Raw genomic sequence first — 21,143 nt, forward strand, 5'->3', positions numbered from 1 at the left:
AGCGGCTTGGCATTGCATGCCACTGCCAAGCCTGTTGTCCACCAGTACCCCCAGGTCCTTTTCCATACTAGACTCACCCAGAGGGTTCCCCCCCAGTGAGTAGCTTGCTTTCTGGTTTCTGGCACCCAGGTGCATTACTTTACATTTTTCAACATTGAACCTAATCTGCCATGTAGTTGCCCGCCCCATAATTTTGTTCAGGTCCGCTTGTAAGGTTTCCACATCCTGCCCAGAAGATATTGGCATGCTTAGTTTAGTGTCATCCGCAAATACTGAGATTTTGCTCGATATCCCCTCCTCTAGATCATTTATGAATAAATTAAACAGGGTTGGCCCCAGGACAGAACCCTGGGGGACCCGCTTTCCACACCCACGCAAATCTGAGTACTGCCCATTAATCACCACCCTTTGCAACCTCCCCTGGAGCCAGTTCTCTATCCAGGTACTCACCTTATGGTCCATATAGACATATGCCGGTTTTCGGTAATTCGATATATCGCGGTATTGCATAGCCACGGTATTGTTATTGTGGCATTTTTAAAATACCAAGTTTCTCTGCTCCTGGGTCTGACTTGTGAATTGATACATTTCAGTGAGCTGGATGACTCATTCACTCACACAGCTAATGCCTATCAGCAGTAACTATAAACAAAAATGATTACATTGTATCTTTTCCTTCCCTCTGCCAGGGAGAAAGGAAGTTTAACCTCTTAAAGACTGGACCTTTTTCTGATACTTGTTGCTTGCAAGTTAAAATCAGTTTTTTTTTTGCTAGAAAAGTACTTCGAACCCCCAAACATTTTATATATTTTTTTTTAGCAGAGACCCTACAGAAAAAAATGGCGATTGTTGTAATATTTTATGTCACACTGTATTTGCGCAGCAGTCTTTCAAACGCAATTAATAGACTTTAATGAATAAAAAACGTAACGGTAAGTTATCCCAATTTTTTTTTTTGTTACACAGAGAATCGTGAGAGAATCGTGATCTTTATTCCAAGCTAAAAAATCGTGATTCTCATTTTGGCCATAATCGTGCAGCTCTAATATATATATATACACACACACACACATATATACACATATATACATACACACACACACGCATAGCAGCCCACATTACATTATTATATAGCCATCAAGCAGTGTCTGGCCTACCTGGTGATGACTGGTCCTGGCGCTCTGATCCGATGGTCTGGTCTTTAAAGGGGCAAATCCTTGCGGTCCAGAAGTGGTTAAACCTGCAGGAGGACCGGTGTTTTTATCTATTAATGACTTTACTATTGCTTTAGGCCTGGTTCACATGTATGCGGGTTGGCGGTTCACATGTATGCGGGTTGGCGGTTCACATATATGCGGGTTGGCGGTTCACATATATGCGGGTTGGCGGTTCACATATATGCGGGTTGGCGGTTCACATATATGCGGGTTGGCGGTTCACATATATGCGGGTTGGCGGTTCACATATATGCGGGTTGGCGGTTCACATATATGCGGGTTGGCGGTTCACATATATGCGGGTTGGCGGTTCACATATATGCGGGTTGGCGGTTCACATATATGCGGGTTGGCGGTTCACATATATGCGGGTTGGCGGTTCACATATATGCGGGTTGGCGGTTCACATATATGCGGGTTGGCGGTTCACATATATGCGGGTTGGCGGTTCACATATATGCGGGTTGGCGGTTCACATATATGCGGGTTGGCGGTTCACATATATGCGGGTTGGCGGTTCACATATATGCGGGTTGGCGGTTCACATATATGCGGGTTGGCGGTTCACATATATGCGGGTTGGCGGTTCACATATATGCGGGTTGGCGGTTCACATATATGCGGGTTGGCGGTTCACATATATGCGGGTTGGCGGTTCACATATATGCGGGTTGGCGGTTCACATATATGCGGGTTGGCGGTTCACATATATGCGGGTTGGCGGTTCACATATATGCGGGTTGGCGGTTCACATATATGCGGGTTGGCGGTTCACATATATGCGGGTTGGCGGTTCACATATATGCGGGTTGGCGGTTCACATATATGCGGGTTGGCGGTTCACATATATGCGGGTTGGCGGTTCACATATATGCGGGTTGGCGGTTCACATATATGCGGGTTGGCGGTTCACATATATGCGGGTTGGCGGTTCACATATATGCGGGTTGGCGGTTCACATATATGCGGGTTGGCGGTTCACATATATGCGGGTTGGCGGTTCACATATATGCGGGTTGGCGGTTCACATATATGCGGGTTGGCGGTTCACATATATGCGGGTTGGCGGCCCACATTTGCACAGGCATAGCAGCCCATTGATTTGAATGGGCTGCTATGCCCTCATTTTCCGCAGAAAAAAGGTGCATGCAGCATTTTTTTAAAATTCAGTGGCCTTGAAATCCATCCTGCTTTTGCACCATGCGACTAACCTGCAGTTCCTGCTCTGGCAAGCTTTCTGCATTTTTTGTATACGTGGGCACGGCATTTAAAAACAGTTTGTGTGTGCAGCAACGGCAGGTAAGTCGCATGGTGCAAAAGAAGGATGGATTTCATGGCCACTGCATTTTTTTAAATTCTGCATGCACCTTTTTTCGGCTGAAAACGCAGGCATAGCAGCTCAAGCCCATTCACATCAATGGGCTGCTATGCCTGTGCAAATGTGGGCCCCCAACCCGCATACATGTGAACCAGGCCTAAAGCAATAGTAAAGTCATTAATAGATAAAAACACCGGTCCTTCTGCTGGTTTAACCAATTAATGACTTTACTATTGCTTTAGGCCTGGTTCACATGTATGCGGGTTGGGGGCCCACATTTGCACAGGCATAGCAGCCCATTGATGTGAATGGGCTTGAGCTGCTATGCCTGCGTTTTCAGCTGAAAAAAGGTGCATGCAGAATTTAAAAAAATGCAGTGGCCATGAAATCCATCCTTCTTTTGCACCATGCGACTTACCTGCCGTTGATGCACACGCAAACTGTTTTTAAATGCCGTGCCCACGTATACAAAAAATGCAGAAAGCTTGCCAGAGCAGGAACTGCAGGTTAGTCGCATGGTGCAAAAGCAGGATGGATTTCAAGGCCACTGAATTTTAAAAAAATGCTGCATGCACCTTTTTTCTGCGGAAAATGAGGGCATAGCAGCCCGTTCAAATCAATGGGCTGCTATGCCTGTGCAAATGTGGGCCGCCAACCCGCATACAAGTGAACCACCAACCCGCATACATGTGAACCAGGCCTAAAGCAATAGTAAAGTAATTTATAAACAACACCTCCTTCAGGTTTAACCACTTCTTGACCACAAGGATTTGCCCTCTTAATGACCAGGCCATCGGATCGGAGCCGAGCGCCAGGACCAGTTATCACCAGTTAGGCCAGACACTGCTTGATGACCTATTTTAGGCCTGGTTCACAGAGTCTGTACTGACTGGCTATATAATAATGTGCATAAGTGAACCAAAGCCCCTAAATTCAGCAATGAAATTGAAGTGAGGTGGAAATTTAATAATTTAAATTTAATAGAATACCGTGATAATACCGTATACCGTGGCAAAACCTTAATCAATTAATCGCAGCATGAAAATCTGATACCGTCACAAGCCTAGGTCCATACCTACCTTCGTTAGTTTGAACAGTAAGCATTTGTGGGGAACGGTGTCAAAGGCCTTTGCGAAGTCCAGCTACACCACATCCACACCACATCCACAGGCTTTCCTTTATCTAGGTGGCAGCTCACTTCATCATAGAAGGTTAATAGATTGGTTTGGCAAGAACGATTTTTCATGAATCCATGCTGATTACTACTAATACTACTGTTTTCATTACTAAAGTCCTGTATGTGGTCCCTTAACATCCCCTCCAAAATCTTGCAGACTGGCCTATAGTTACCTGGGATATATCACGGACCCTTTTTAAATATTGGTACCACGTTGGCTTTTTTCCAATCAGCTGGCACCATACCCGTCTGTAAACTATCCTTAAAGATCAAGAATAATCGTCTGGCAATCACCTGGCTGAGCTCTTTAAGAACCCTCGGGTGCAAGCCATCCGGTCCCGGTGATTTATTTATGTTAAGTTTCTCTAGTTTAGTTCTAAGTCTATCTTCTGTTTTTCCTGAGGTGTGTTTAGTTTGGCCTTACAAGCTGGGTTAGTGTAGCCCCCCCGATTCTTTTGTGAAGACTGAAAAGAAGAATTTATTTAACACTACCGCCTTATCCCTGTCCTCTGTGGCCAAAACTCCCTTATCGTCTTTTATGGGGCCAATGTGTTCTGGCCTCGCTTTCTTACTGTTTATATACTTAAAGATTTTCTTGGGGTTTTTTACTCTCTTCCGCTATATGTCTGTCGTGTTCTATTTTAGCCGCCCTGATTTCGTCTTTACATTTCTTATTACATTCTTTGTAATGCTTGAATGCTGCCAATGACCCCTCAGCCTTGTATTTTTTGAAGGCCTTTCCTTTAGCATTAATATGCATTTTTATGTTGGGAGTTTAGCCACCAAGGGTTTAGTTTTGCTCTTTTAAAATTATTTCCCTTTGGAATGCACTGGCCAACCCCCTTGTTAAGTATGCTCTTGAAGCACTCCCATTTTTCCTCCGTGTTCTTTGTTCCCAGGGTTCTATCCCATTTGATATTTTCTAGCAGAGAGCGCAGTTTTGGGAAGTTGGCTCTTTTGAAATTCAGTGTCCTTATATTGCCCTTGTGTTTCCCATTACTGTAATTAATACTGAAACTAATTGACCTATGGTCACTGTTTCCCCAAGCTGTCCCGTATTTCTATATCCGTGAGCAGGTCAGTATTGTTGGTAATCAGTAGGTCAAGTACTGCATTGTTTGTCGGTGCATTCACCATCTGACCCATGAAATTGTCCTGCAAAACATTTAGGAACTGCCGAGCCTTGGCTGAATGCGCGGTTCCTTCTGCCCAGTATATATCTGGATAATTAAAGTCCCCCATTATAATGACATTTCCCATCCTTGCTGCCAATCCTATTTGTAAAAGGAGGTCCGCCTCCCCCTCCTCCCTCTGGTTGGGGGGCCTATAGCATACGCCCAATATTACTTTCCCCACAGTGCCTTCCCTTTGAAGTTCTACCCATAGGGATTCTGCCTCGTCCATAGCTCCATTATTAATATCATCCCTCATATTTGCCTGTATACTGTTCTTAATATACAGACATACCCCTCCCCCTTTTTTACCTTCTCTATCTCTGCAATAAAGGGAATACCCCTGAATGGTCGCCATCCAGTCATGAGAGCTGTCAAACCAAGTCTCTGCTATCCCCACAAAATCTAAGTCCTCCTCAAACATCAGCAGCTCCAGCTCTCCCATCTTGTTAGCCAGGCTTCTGGCATTGGTATACAAACCTTGTAATTGGTTTATCGGTGATCGGTGATCGGTGATCGGTTACAAATATCCTCATTTGACAATTTTAGGCTGCTCCTGCGATTTCTCCCTATAGCCCTCCTGGGTTTAGGAGCTCCAAACACCCTACCGCTAATGTCCCCATTTCTGCCCTCTGGATCTTGCTTTCCACTGGTTAATTCTACATCTGTGCTCTCCCCCCCCATCACCTAGTTTAAAAGCCCCTCTAACTTTTCGGCCATCTTCTCACCCAGTACGGCTGCACCCTCCCCATTTAGGTGCAATCGGTCCCTACAATAAAGCTGGTGGCCGACTGAGAAGTCGGCCCTGTTCTCCAGGAACCCGAAACTCTCCTTACTACACCAGCTCCTCAGCCACTTGTTAACTTCCCTATCTCCCGCTGCCTCTCTGGTGTGGCTCGAGGTACAGGTAGTATTTCTGAAAATACTACCTTGGAGGTCCTACTCCTCAACTTAGCGCCTAAGTCCCTGAAATCGTTTAGGACTCTCCATCTTCCTCTGCCTATGTCATTGGTACCCACGTGTACCATGACAGCTGGGTCTTCCCCAGCCCCACCCAGTAATCTGTCCACCCGATCCGCGATGTGCCGAACCCGAGCGCCCGGTAAACAACAGACTGTTCGGCGCACACGGTCTTTGTGACAGATTGCACTGTCTGTCCTAATAATTGAGCCCCCTACCACCAGCACCTGTCTTTCCTTTCCCTTTCTCCCGGCCTCACTGGAGGAGGAGTTCTTCCCCTGGCAGCTAGGGGCGTCGCTCTGCTCCAGCAATGCTGGTCCCTGACTGGTTTCCCCAACATCACGCAATGGGGCGTATCTATTGGGATGCTCCAGCCCGGGACCAGCCTCCTTGCCTTGTCCCCTTCTACCCCTCCTAACTGTCACCCCTCTACTCTGCTCTGATGCCTGCACCTCCAATACTCCGCCCACCTCTGTGCAGGTCCTTCGGTATGGACATTTGGCTCAGTGTTGCCAGCTGCTTCCCTAGATTCAGGACCTGAGCTTCCAGGGAAGCAACGTGCTTACATTTTGCGCATTTGTATTCACCCTCGATCGCATAATCGAGGAACGCATACATATCACAAGATGTACACCGAGTCGCATCTCCACAACCGCCGGGCATTGTACCTACTAATCTAATCTAATGGGGATTTAGTAATTAAAGTCTGTCCTGTGTGGCTGTTTCCTGACTTCCTAACTCTACCTTCTCACCCTCTGGTACTCCGCTACACTCACTTGACACTAGACGCACAGCACCCCCAGACGCACAGCACTCTACCTTCTCACCCTCTGGTACTCCGCTACACTCACTTGACACTTAGACGCACAGCACTCTCACTCAGGCACTTAGTTATTCCCAAATGCTCAGGTACCGCTAGGTACTCGCAGATGCTCAGATACTACTTTACACCCACAGTTTAGTCAGTCAGTTACAGCCACAGTCCCAGTACAGTTACAGTACAGCTACAGTCACAGTACGGTCACAGTACAATCACAGTACAGTCAGGGCACAGCTATAGTCACAGTTCAGATTGTGTAGATTGAAAATTAATACACCTCCTGGCCTTAAAGTTATTATTTTAACATACGCTACATTTCCTGCATGGAAAGAAGCCTGGGAGAGGCTGAAAGAAAGAGGCTCTGGTGGATCTACTATGGCGCAATCCTATGCCGAACTGTGCTTGTGGAAACGGTATATATAGACGATGTGTTTGTCATATGGGAGGGTGATTCAGTTTCTCTTAGTGCATTCTTTGAGAATTTGAACCAGAATAATAGGAGGGACCCAACTGCACTATTAAATCAGGGAATTCCGAGTTATATTTCTTGGATTTGAATATTTCAGTTCAAAATGGGAGACTCACTACTACCACGTTCTTCAAGAGCACGGACAGGAACACCTATATCCCCAGGTCTAGTTGTCCTCACAAAGCCTGGTTGGATGCGGTACCCAAAGGCCAATTCCAAAGGTTTAGACCATGGGTGTCCAACCTTTTGACTTCCCTATACCTTAAGGTATATAAGTGATAAAATGCCCCTGTGCCCTTCCCGCGACGCTGCCCACCCAATGCAGCCTGATCAGTGTCCATCCAATGTAGCCTCACCAGTGCATGCCCATCCAATGCAGTCTGCAATGGAGAGAGGAGAGCCACTGGAGTACAGAGCGGGGATCTCCCGCTTACCCGGCGACCGATGGCTTTTGAGTGAATCTTCCAGCTTCATATTTAACCCCAGACCATCTGGCTCTCTGTGAGATGCGCTTAGCCACCTATAATTGGCCAATGTGATTTAGTAAGGAGCCATCTGAACCACTTTTGGGTGTAGTTTCTTCTGTGACCCTTATTATACACACCTTACTCATCTATGTGGATTTTTCCTTTCTGGGAACCATCTGTTATTTCTGACAGACTTTTTATATGGACACCATTTGTGGTCATGTTATATTGGTTACACATCATTTGATATATGTTTTTATGTAAACACCAATAACGCTATGGCTATTTAATAATTGCGGTATATTTTATTAATGTACTGCTATTCATTTATTTCTATGATTAGCGCTGCACTATATTGGTTTGATCACTGATGCAGACCTGTAACATTATGAAAAAGAAAACATTTTTATTTTTTTTACATATTGTGACCTGTGCAGTGACACTACCACTACTAATGAGGTTTTTATTTTTTATTTTTTTTTAAAACACTGTTTATAACTGATAATCACTGTTCTAAACAACCATTTTTAAAACTAGCATCTATTAATTAATAGCCATTCATTGTGTACTCACAGCTATCACATGGTACACATGCATTGTGATTGGCTCTGTCTGTACCATATGATCACTGACTAATCACAGAGATGGGACTAATCACAGAGATCACCACAATAGGAAACAAGAATGGCTGTGAATGAAAGCTATTCATTGTGTACAACTGTCATGCGATGGCTGTGATTGAACACACCAAATGGTACTGGGCCAGCATGCTACAATGAACGGTCTTCTGCTGTCTGGCGGACACAGTGGGTGACCGGTATGGTACCACTGTGCATCCAAAGCGTGTGACTGGGAGGACTTTATTAGGTCAACCGGGAACAGCAGTGCTGCAGTAATTTGTCTATAAGCCAGACGGGAAGCAGTTAAAGTGATTCTAAAGCTCAGACATGAATGAAATATGAAGTATATCCCTCTATAGTGTGTACTTGTCTCAATCAAGAGCACCGAGTCATTTCGGTCTGCAGTCTCAACTTTTCAGCTATCTGCATGACTCATTTCCGACAAGTTTTTCTGACACCAAGAACAATGACACAACCAGAGTAATCTCGAGCACACAGACTGATTTTCAACCTTTAGCTCTATTCCTGTGTGAAGGGGTAGTGTTGCTTCCCTCCAGCTCTGAGCTCTGCAGGGTGTAATTTTAGCACTCTGTCCTGTTTTCTGACAGCTCAGAGAGGCTTTTTAAATTCTGGACTTTGAACGGATGTACAGAAGACTGCAAATAAACAGGTACAACTAAGGTAGGAGGATTGGTTTAATCTCTGCATCACCTGTGGCTTTGTCAGTTCACTGGGTATACGTAAGGGTTTAGAACCACTGTGTTACACATGAAAAACCTGTCAAGTAGGCACTCTTAAGCCTAACTCCAGGCTTCATTTCACTTTAAAAAGGTGTTTGGGTTGAGACAAAAGGCTCATTTGAACAGGGGCCATTGAAATAAATAGAATTTTGCTTGTTGGGCGTTTTGAGACTTTAGAGATGAACGTTTTACGAGCTAAAAAACGCTCAGGTGTGAACAGGGCCTAAAGGTCTGCTCTGTGGATACAGAGACAGACACAGAAGTACAGTCTAGAAGGAACTGCTTTTTTACATTTTTCACTTTTGAGGTTTACAACCACTTTAATACTGACCGAACAGATGACTAACAATAGCAGACTGCTGGCAGTTACAGCACCGTAAACCAACTGTAGATCAATACTCTGTTTTCAATTACAATAACCATTGTGGGTAGCCTAGATACTTACATATTGCATCATTTTTAGGTAGAACACATTTTACAAATACTCACCAAGAAGCAACTGTAGTAAATAAAATATAAGTCCAAAGACACTGTTTGGCTGATTCATTACACTGTCCTTTCCAAAAATGGAACCCAAAAGTCCAAATCCACGACCCCATCTGCAGAGGAGAAAATTCAACAAGTTAATGCAATTCCTATGTTCCTTTAACAGACTCCTAATAAGGAAGTATGCAGAGCACAAAGATTAGGACTTCTCACTTCAAAAAACAAAAAAACTTACTGTAAAAATAATCCGCTACAAAGGATATAAAATCTACTTTGGTGTACTAATGCGCTTTTGCAAATAGTTACCTTGTAAATTATCAGTGATATTGTGCTACAGCCTGTGCAGACAGTCGCTATAGCCTCTGATGCAGCCAGGGTTCTGGCAAAACCGGTCAGGTGGGCCTTTACCTGGCTACATCTTCCCTGTATGCCTCATTATTACTGGATTTATCAAGTGATGGGACTAGGATATAGAGACCCATGAGTGCAAATCAATGGCCTTTTGGACTGAGAAGTAAACTATTCCATTTTTATATATTTTGGTCGCAATGGATGGCTGGGACTATTTACGAATGTTCACTGTTTCAAGATGTACTATACTGACAGGTTACACTTCAGCTTCAAGTGCTTGTCCACAGCTGGGGCGTGGATTGTTGACTGATTGATATAGCTAATAGTTAAAGTGATTAAGTCTTTTTTTTTTCTATTAAACAAAAACATATTATACTTACCTCCTCTGTGTAATGGTTTTGTACAGGGCAGCCCAGCTCCTCTTCTTGGGTCCCTGGCTGGAGCTCCTGGCCCCTCCCTGTTGTGTGCCCCCACAGCAAGCAGCTTGAATATACTAGAGGAAAATTTAAATTTTACCTGTATGATCAAAGTTAATGAAGTGGATGTGCAGGATTACACTGCTTGACTTGTTTTAGGGCTCAGAAAAACCGGTTGTGTCTTACTGTAAAATCCTTTAATCTGATGTTCATTTACAGACAGCTCCACATCTTTGACCCATACGTTATGCTGCTCTTCCTAGGAGTAGGACACTAGGCGGAACAAGGATTAACATAAATTAAAGCTTAACTACGCCTATGGGGCAGTCCCAGGAGGTATACTCACTCCCTGCTCTAAGATCTCAGTTTTGTAACAAGCAGTGTCAGAAGAATACATAAGCCAACTCCACAGAGGGGTGGGTGCTGCTACTGTCAAAGAACAGAGAAAATGATTTTACAGTAAGACAAAAATCCAGGTTCTCTTTCGTTCATTGACAGACAGCTCCATATCTTCTTTGACCCGTGTGACGTCACAAAGCAGTGTCATCATGAGGGGTGGGATAAACACAGCAATAAATATACTTCCCAAAAGGCTAAACCCAGCCAACCAGATAAAACAGGAGGTCAACCAGTAACTGGAGCTCACCTGACAAAAAAAAAAAAACACCTTCAAAGAGGACTAATCCTCTCCAACAGCAGCCTGGAAACCCTTGCAGCCAAAAAGGAGGCATCCACAGATGCCAACACATCCACCTTATAAAATTTTGTGAAAATGTGTGTGGACGACCAGGTCTCCGCCTTGCATACCTGCACCACTGACGCCTGTTTATGGAAGTCCCAAGAGGCACTAAGCTCCCATTTAAAATGCGCCATAACAGGGAAAGGAGGATCCGGACCCTTAATGGAATAGGCCTGCACCACCGCCTTCCTATCCATCTGGAAATGGTCGCAGCAGACGCAGCCAGCCCCTAACGGGGTCCATCCGTTAAGGACAAATAGGTAATCAGTTTCGGAACGACTCAGTCGTCGCCAGGAAAACCCTGATTGCCTTACATTTTTTGGATGTGGCTCGGGCAATCTTCAGGGTGCTTAGGCATTTTATGTAAATGGAAACCAGAAACTACTTTAGGAAGGAGCTACTGGCAGAGCCGAAGCACCACTTTATCTCCGTGAACCAAGTAAGGTGAACTACAAGACAAGCTGCCAGCTTCGACACCCTATGTGCGGAAGAAAAAGCCACCAAGAAGACTACCTTCTGGGACACGCAAGCAGAGGAATCTCATGAATATTTTCCAACAGCGGTTTCTGAAGAACCAACAGCATCAAATAGAGATCCAATGAGGGCAATGGAGACCGCACTGGGGGAGCCAAGAGGCGAACCCCCTGAGCAAAGGTGCGAACCACAGAAAACCTAGCCAAAAGGACGATAAAAACTGCAATGGTCGAACCTGGCCTTCAGTAGTACCCAAGGCCAGACGCTGCTCCACACCTCGGAGTAAAGCCAAACTCAGTCACCGAAAAGAAGTAGGGGTGAACCCAAAAGAGATTCACATCAGCAAAAGTACGCTCTTCAAAAACACAATGGTAAACCTACCTAGAAGTAGATTTACTAGCTTACAGCAGCGTGGGAAACACCGATTTAGTCAACCCCCTAGCCTTCAGCACCTGGGTTCCGACAGCCAAGGCGTTAAAGCCAGCGACTGTAGAGCAAGATGGAAGATTGGCCCAGATCTGTGTACCAAGACCGACGAGGCCAGCCTGGAGCCACTAGGATGGCTGTAATCCCTTCTGCCTCGAGCCTATGCAGGAGTCTTGGCAGAAGTTCTAGAAAAGTAAAGACGTATATCAAGACGATACTGGACCCAAAGGAGCCACCAGTGCGTCTGTAGCGTTGGCCAGAGGATCCCGTGACCGTGCCACAAACCCAAGCACCTTCCTGTTGAGACGAGAGGCCAACAGGACCACCTCAGGAATTCCCCCATCGGAGACTTAAGCAATTAAAAACCCCTCCGGAGGCAATGTCTAGTATATTGAGCGGTAGTCTGAATTCTTCCAGAGTCTAGACCAGGCATGTCCAACCTGCGGCCCGGATCCTCAGCCAATGCGGCCCACTGCCCCCTGACAATTTTTGCTGGGGAGGAAGGAAGTCAGGTCGGGGGCACGGCCAAAGCAGCTTCCAACTAACGGTAGGCAGAGGCTGCCTCAGAGGGGGTGGGGGGGGAAGCATGTGCAGTGTTTGACTCCTGCCACCATGACCACTTGAAATCACTGAGGTGGTCATGGTGGTTAGTGTTCCTTTATTATCATTTAGAAGAAGTAAACCTCTATATACTGATTCAATTTCATTTGATCATCCTCTAGTTGTGTTAAATTAGTGGCCACGGTGGCGTGGGAAGGGCGCAGTGGCATTTTTTTACTTATATACCTTAACTATAGCATATATTTTATATGCGGCCCGAGAAAATTTCTCTACACACAATGTGGGCCAGAGAAGCCAAAAGGTTGGACACCCATGGTCTAGACCCTCTGAGCACATTCCATGGAAAAAAAAAAAAAACGGCATCCCACTCGGGCAGGCTGGCAGGGGGAAGGAAGATATACCCTGTTGAAGTGTCGGAGAGCAAAGCCACCGAATCAGGGACCCTCTTGTACCCCAGCTCAGCAGAATCAGATTGTATAGAGACCGTGGATTTTTGCCCCACATGGCAAGAATCTATTTGCAGAGGTATCGTGTGGACAGATTTTTAAAACTCGTCCCATAGGAGAAACATCCTGGCTGAGGCCAAGGCCAGAACAGACCCAGGTAGTCCAACTAGGTGGACTGAACCAGAGCCAATACCTGGAAATTTTATTTCCAATCAAACCCCTGCAGAGTTCCCACAGTAATCTCTAGGTTGTCCTTCAGAGCAGTCAGACTCTGCTCACAGAAGATCATCCAGGTACTCCAGTATCGCAAATCCCCACTGGCACAACAATGCCAACACTGGGGCCAACACTTACGAAAACCAGATCGGTTGAGACGAGACCTCTTGATAAAGCTCCTTGCCCATAGCAAGCGGTGGAAGAGCAGATAACCAACATATCGAAATATGAAGGTAAGCATCCTTACTATCAATAGAGGCCAGAAGATGCCCCTGATGTAGGGATGCCACTACCATACGAATTTACTCCATTCGAAACCTCTGCATTCGCACAAAGCGTTTCAGAGCTTGAGGTCCAAGATTGGACCAACCTCGCTTTCCTTCCTGGAACCTGCAAACATGAAACAAAAGTTTTGAAACAATCACCCCTTCTACTAGCAAGTCTTGCACCGCTCCAAAGAGACCTCGCAGGCGGTCTTGGGATAAACGCAGGTTGAAGGAAAGAACCTTCCTGGAGGAGGAGAAGACTGAAAACTTGATCTTGCAGCCGGACCAAACTCATGGACCCACTTGTTTCGAACCAGGGAGATCCAAGGGTACGGAAAGAAATGAAGATGTCCTCCCCCACCCCAGATACGGGTGGGAGCACCCCTTCAGGCAGAAAGTGTGTTTGCAGGTCTGGAAGGACCCCCTGTCGGCATACCAGACCAGGTCCTAATAGAACCTCAGGAGAAGGTGTTTCCAAGGAGGCTCCAAACAGACGATTCCCCACAAAGGGAAGATCACATAAGGCCATCTGGAAAGTCTGGTCCGCAGACCAGCATTTTAGCCATATCATGCGCCGAAGGATCATTGCTGTCACAGACAGCCCAGAGACTAAGGGAGCCACATCCAGAGGCATCACAGACTAACTGCAACCTCTGGACCAACTTAGTCTACCAGCATCGCAAAAGCAGGAAGGAATCTTTTCCCCCTCCAGATCCTGGCGCAAAAGCTTTGCCCACTCAGAAAATTTAAAGACCCCATGCTATGGTGAACACCACCGGCCTAAGGACCGAACCAGCCACAGTAAACATGTGATGGACTAAAAATCTCGGCTCTCCCGTCAAAAGGATCTTTTAAAAACCAGAGAGACTCCTCCACCGGAAATAGGGCAGAATTATTCAGCCTGGAGACCTGTGCTACAGGTGGGACTGCCCACGTACTCAATAGAGACTATTCAATGGATAAAGTCCATTGAAACGCCTAGGCACCGCCATATTGCATTTAAAACAAATCCATTGACTCGTGGCAATTTAGTCACAGTAGGCTGGAAAAGGGAAATACCTTTGCCGCTTTATTGGCTCTGCAGCCCCAAGGGGACCAGCGCCTGACGCAGCATGACAGCCTGGCCAGCAGCTCGGACAGCCAACTGCGCGTAGGCCGCAAAGCCGCGGCCTAAATTTGGGGCCCGATCCGGTCGCATGAGTCACGAGTCCGCCGGCAGCTCTGTTAGCTTGATCAGCAGCTCGGTTAGGGACTCGGTAAGGAGCTTGATCAGCCGCCTGGACAGCCAGTTCCATCCGCTGCAAGTAGGCTGCAAAGCCGCGGCCCGACTCGGCTGCGTGAGGTGCGCATCCGTCTGCAGCAATGTCCACCAAATCAGCAGCTCGGACAGCCTGCCCAGGAACCCATAAAGCCGCAAGTAAGCCTCTGCCTCGATTTTTGTCCCGATCCGGCCTGGTGAGGCACGCATCCGTCGGCAGTACCGTCCGTTATATCATCAGCTCGGTCAGGCACCCGGACAGCTGCTAGTAGGCCGCAAAGCCGCTTACTAAATTTTTGGCCCGATCCAGCCACGTGAAGCACAGACTCGCGGCTGATGAAACATCCGCTTCACCCCATCCCAATAACCACCGTAGGGAGCCCAGAGGATATCCCTGCTCGAGGGTATCCCTAATCACGAACCCCCAGGGGGCCGGGAACTTTTTCAAAGACCCCCCGTCTGCGATCCGGACAACCTAGTCAGCAACAACCACATCGACTGTGGGGGTAGGTTGGGGCCAAAAGACCACTGTGACTGTTAGAGGGGCTGAGGGGGAATGGAAGGGAACCTGGGGGTTCGACCATCCCAAGGAGGAGCCCACGTCCACCCCAAGGGACCACAAACGGAGAAGGGGGGACACTACTTAGCACATCATGGAACCAGGTGGGCACCACTCCGGGTAGACCACCTCCCCATCTTGGAATGGTGGGTGTTGTGGGCTAGAGGTACGCTGTGACTCAAGCCGTGACCAGGTAGTGTGCATCCTCACAAGGTGTTTCATTCGCAGACCAGTCCCTGCCCAGTGGGACTAGGTCACGGCCGACCTAGCGTGGAGCTGAGGCCTGCACACGCTCACTGGCCAGACTGGGAAGACCGTAAGGATCTAGGATATACAGTCCGTCGCCCAGTCCGGCAGTGGATTGTAGTTCTCACAGGAAGAGGACATCATAAAAAGAAAACAATTCCGTTAAAGAAAAAAATGCCAGGATCAGAGATCCGAGCAAAGAGCTAGGTCCTTACTCCTGATTAGGCAGATCAAAAACTGAGATCCTAGAGCAGAAGTGGGGGTATACCTTCCTGGGACTGCACCATAGACGTAGTTACGCTTTAACCTTTTTCCGCCTAGTGTCCTACTCCTAGGAAGAGTAGCATAACCGACAGGTCAAAGATGATATGGAGCTGTGTCTGTCAATTAATGAAAGAGAAAAGCATTTTTTTCAGCCAGTAAAAGCACCTCTATATAAGCCTATGTGTCCATGGATACATACATATTCGCCAGCATACCAAGGATCTTGCACAGCAGTCCAAAGAAGCTTTTTATTGCAAAAGGATCACATTAAGATGGGTGCAAACTTTCGGAGTCGCGCAGGACCCCTTCGTCAGCCATTGCGCACACAGGCATTTACAGGCGTAATAGAAGGGGAGTATTTACAGGCTAAAGAAAAAAAAAAAAAAAAAAAAAAGCACGATTGACGCTTCTAAATCAATCTAAACGTGCCCAATTGCTAGATGCAGTTGAGCGTTTATTCATTTCAATAGAAATCATAAATGCGCCGATGCTTGTGCAACGCATGTGCAATACATGGCTGTAGGCATTTTAAGCTGCTTTTTCCTGCCAGGAGACCGGTGCGGTGGGGAAAAATTAAAATGCTCGGTGTGCAATGAGCCCTACTTGGTTAAGACTTTTTTTTAACTTGTTTTGCATAAGGTATGTTATTTTGAATAATAAATAACTGAACATTTTGTGGTCAATACCTGGCTGGAATCCGTAACTGGGGGAAAGGAAATGACATTTTTTGTTATCTGAGGACTTCTCAAAATTTTCCTGACACATTGTTGTGGTTAAGGTATATAGATGTTTTCATGTTGTGGGATGGTTCAATTTAACTATTATATGACTGCTTTAACACTATGAACTCTTAACTACAAATTGACTTTCACCATGGCTTTTGATAAATCTAAAATTACCTTTTTGGACACAACAGTAGAAGTCACACCGGGAGGCCTCCTGGTAGGGGACCTCTTTCGTAAGCCCTCTGCGGGTAATACTATACTTCGAGAGGATAGCTTTCACCCCCAATCACGTCTTCATTCTATTCCTTACTCCCAATTTCTTCGATTGCGACGCAATTGCAGCAACGACATAAAATTTGAAAGGGCTGCTGACGACTTAAAAACTGCCTTTTGGAGAGAGGGTATTCTATGTCGTGTTTGTGTAAAGCCCTTAAGGCCTTTGCTCAATCACGTACATCAAAATTCAAAACTACGCCTAAAGAAACTGATGATCAGCAACATTTATTGAGGTTCATCACAACATTCAACTCTCAACACAACAAGTTTCAAAATATTGAGGCTGATTCGAGAATTGCACAAATCATTCCCCCATTCCCTCTGATTACTTTTAGGAGAGCTCCCCCCTTAAGGGACAAACTGGATTCCAGTACTTTTAATCGAAATCCACCTTTCATACTTCACCCTGTGCCACTTGGGCATGTGGCACATGCAAATGGTGTGGATTTATTAGATCGTCTAATTCCCACGCCCTTACCAATGGCCACATACACAGAAGTCGACACCATGTCAATTGTCAGTCCCAGGGGGTTGTATACATCATTGACGGTCCCTGTGGGGCCTTCTATGTAGGCAAAATGAAAAGAGAATTTTGCCGTAGGATCAAGGAGCATGTAATGGCTGTCAACCCAGGTGACATTTACTCTATTGGGAGACATATGGCCAGGGATCACCAATACCATGTTCCTCCTCTCCTCTTCTGGGGCCTGGACATACATCCTCCGGACCCCAGGGGAGGAGACTGGAACAAAATACTACATCAAAAAGGAAACCCGCTGGATACAAAAGTTGAGGGAGACCAAACCCCCAGGTCTTAATGAAATTATCAGTTATAGACCTTTTGAGGGCTTCTCATCTGGCAGATCAGAGCACCTCGTGTGAGGAGGGTTTAAAGTTTGAATTTAAATACGTGATTTTTTTTCTCTCTCAAAGATTGTACATACATACACACAGTTGGGCAAAACCGTATTTAGTCAGCCACCAATTGTGCATGTTCTCCCACTTAAAAAAGATGAGAGAGAGGCCTGTAATTTTCATCATAGCTACACTTCAACTATGAGAGACAGAATGGGGGAAAGAATCCATGAAATCACATTGTAGGATTTTTAATGAAATGGTAAATTCCTCAGTAAAATAAGTATTTGGTCACCTACAAACAAGATTTCTGGCTCTCACAGACCTGTAACTTCAAGAGGCTCCTTTGTCCGCCACTCATTACCTGTATTAATGGCACCTGTTTGAACTTGTTATCAGTATAAGAAGACACCTGTCCACAACCTCAAACAGTCACACTCCAAGCTCCACTGTGGCCAAGACCAAAGAGCTGTCGAAGGACACCAGAAACAAAAAATTGTAGACCTGCACCAGGCTGGGAAGACTGAATCTGCAATAGGCAAGCAGCTTGGTGTGAAGAAATCAACTGTGGGAGCAATTATTAGAGAATGGAAGACATACAAGACCACTGATAATCTCCCTTGATCTGGGGCTCCACGCAAGCTCTCACCCCATGGGGTCAAAATGATCACAAGAATGGTGAGCAAAAATCCTAGAACCACACGGAGGGACTTAGTGAATGACCTGCAGAGAGCTGGGACCAAAGTAAAGGCTACCATCAGTAACACTACACCGCCAGGGACTCAAATCTTGCAGTGCCAGACGTGTCTCCCTGCTTAAGCCAGTACATGTCCGAGCATGTCTGAAGTTAGCTAGAGAGCATTTGGATGATCCAGAAGAGGATTGGGAGAATGTCATATAGTCAGATGAAACCAAAGTAGAGATTTTTGGTAAAAACTCAACTCGTCATGTTTGGAGGAGAAAGAATGCAGAGTTGCATCCAAAGAACACCATACCTACTGTGAAGCATGGGGGGTGGAAACATCATGCTTTGGGGCTGTTTTTCTGCAAAGGGACCAGGACGACTGATCCGTGCAAAGGAAAGAATGAATGGGGCCATGTATTGTGAGATTTTGATTGAAAACCTCCTTGCATCTGCAAGAGCATTGAAGATGAAACGTGGCTGGGTCTTTCAGCATGACAATGATCCCAAACGCCTGGGCAATGGAGTGACTTCGTAAGAAGTATTTCAAGGTCCTGGAGTGGCCTAGCCAGTCTCCATATCTCAACCCCATAGAAAACCTTTGGAGGGAGTTGAAAGTCTGTGTTGCCCAGCGACAGCCCAAAAACATCACTGCTCAAGAGGAGATCTGCATGGAGGAATGGGCCAAAATACCAGCAACAGCGTGTGAAAACCTTGAAGACTTACAGAAAACGTTTGACCTCTGTCATTGCCAACAAAGGGTATATAACAAAGTATTGAGATTACTTTTGTTATTGACCAAATAATTATAATATACACACATTATTTATATTTATATTATATTTATATTTTATACACACACACATTATACAATTTGTTTTTTGATATTAATGACCTGTCAATACTGGAATTTATATATTTGTAATGTGCTGGGTGAAATCCTTGCATTGGATATGTATGCCCCTATGTTCACACTTTGGTGTCAGCTCATCCTTTGGGCCTTTTGGCCACCCCAGGTTCCCAGCACATGTAACCCCCTCTTGGTTTCCCCACAAGGGGGGGCATTTTTGGTGGTTGCGGGGATGCCTGTGGGCGTCCTGCATCCACCAGGTGCTTTGGGTGGCACTAGCTTTCACCCAAGTAACTGCCCTTTTCCAAAATGGTGGTGGTTGTACTTCCGGTTCCGACTGAAATAAATCGCCACCCTTCCGGCGATGACGCACATCCCGCTGGGTTCAATGCTTGGCCTGAGACGGCAGGGGACAATAGGAGACATCTGTCTCCAATTTTGGCAGCAACTCAGGAGTCTTTTCAACTTTCTCATTAGTGGGCCAGCTGCAATTTGGTGCCAGGAATAAGTTTGGGATTGGCTCTGCCGAGTCACATGGCAGAGCCTCTCACCTATTTAAGGGGTTGTTTGTATGGCAGTGTCCTCTCTCCCTTGTCTGCAGTTGCATGGTGGCTGTATGTTAGATCTGTGTGTGTTGATCAGTGGCATCAGCAAGACCATATTTAAATATTCCCCCCCCCCCCCCGACTTCATGGAAGCTCTTGGGTTCTTGGCTAACCATTTTTTTATTGTGTAACCTAGGTTAAGACTAAAAGGTGAACACAAGATTGTACCCAACTTGATGAGGGTGTTCGCCAGCACTGCTGTCAACTAGTCCCTTGCATCCGGGTTCCTCTGTGGGATGTTTGTGTTGCTCTTTTTTTTTTATTTGGGGGGGGGGGGGTGCACTATCACTCACTTGATTCCCATGCTTAGACTCCCAGCACAATTTTGCCATTTTAGCAACTCTTATTTCCCACTCTGAGACCACGTGTACACACACACACACACACACACACACACACACACACACACGTGTTTGGATATAGGTTATATTTTTAGAAATATCAGTATAACCCTATTGTCAAGTATCCCCCCTGAAGAAGACTGCACAAGTTGAAAACCCGTTGGGGCTTTGGACAAGAACCTATGGGATTGTACCCTGCTGTGCACTAATACTGTCAAGTCCCTGCTGTGATGTGCTACATGGGATTGTTTATTGTTTATGTGGTTGTTTTAACAGTTTTAGTCCCACTTTAGTGGGGATGTTTTATCTTCGGTCAACAATAAATTTATAACCTTATTATACAATAATGTTTCCATTGATCATATGATTTCTGGCATCGCTCAAAGTCCCCCTCCTTCCCCTTTCGGCCCACCTGGCACTCTGTCTTAATACCTGGCAGTATTTATTTAAATATACTTTCCCTCTCTCCAATATGGATGGTGGAGTCGAGTCGAAATTTTCTTTATATATTTTTTTTTAAAAAAAACGTTTACTTCAACTTTAAAGGATAGCCTGGTATACGGGAACAGGAGCATGAATGGTCATTCCTAGCTGGATATTTACATTTGAAACTCCCCTCTTAGATAGCTGTCAACTAAACACACACCCTCATCGGAAAACTTCCCCTTAAATCTGTTTTGGGGGCAGCTCTAAAACTACATTTTCCTCCGTAACCAAGGTCACCAGTACAAAAAAGTAACACTCCAATGGGGACACAGATATGAATAAAAACTTGAAAGAACTCAGGCACTAAGGGTAGTGTACAGATCAATCACACAGAAAGAGGAGTTAAAGGCCGTGCGTAGTTGAACAACCTAGGCCCTCATACAAAAAGTATGCAAAAAGCAACTGCACCCAGAAGAGGTATTCAAGGAACTATAGCAAAGCGGGAGGGGAAATGGACATTTTGACTAGGTCACCAGCACCTTGTGAGCATGACCTCATCAAGCAAGGCCTACACATGGAGGAAGAACTGCAAGGGCAGTGATGGCAGGGTCTCCAAAAGTTACCGTACAAAACAAGACCCTAGTGAAAGGGAACCACCTAGATCACTCAGACCCACTGCAGAGCAGCAGACGGTCATGTGCGACTAGGTCACATC

General features: G+C 45.8%; 1 protein-coding gene and 1 pseudogene across 2 annotated transcripts in view; one reads left to right on the plus strand and one right to left on the minus strand.

Moving 5' to 3' along the window:
- Positions 1-21,143, minus strand: part of VKORC1L1 (vitamin K epoxide reductase complex subunit 1 like 1) — an 89,298-nt gene that overhangs the window by 19,001 nt on the left and 49,154 nt on the right. The window contains exon 2 of the mRNA XM_082245485.1: positions 9,450-9,559. Within this exon, the coding sequence (XP_082101611.1) occupies positions 9,450-9,559 (110 nt within the window). The remainder of the gene's footprint in view (positions 1-9,449; positions 9,560-21,143) is intronic.
- On the plus strand, positions 16,542-18,693 carry LOC309546695 (annotated as a pseudogene). Its single transcript has 2 exons — positions 16,542-16,641; positions 17,930-18,693. The product of its transcript is annotated as an uncharacterized misc_RNA (transcript).

This window comes from Pelophylax lessonae, assembly GCF_965119305.1.
Source record: "Pelophylax lessonae genome assembly, chromosome: 2".
NCBI lineage: Eukaryota > Metazoa > Chordata > Amphibia > Anura > Ranidae > Pelophylax > Pelophylax lessonae.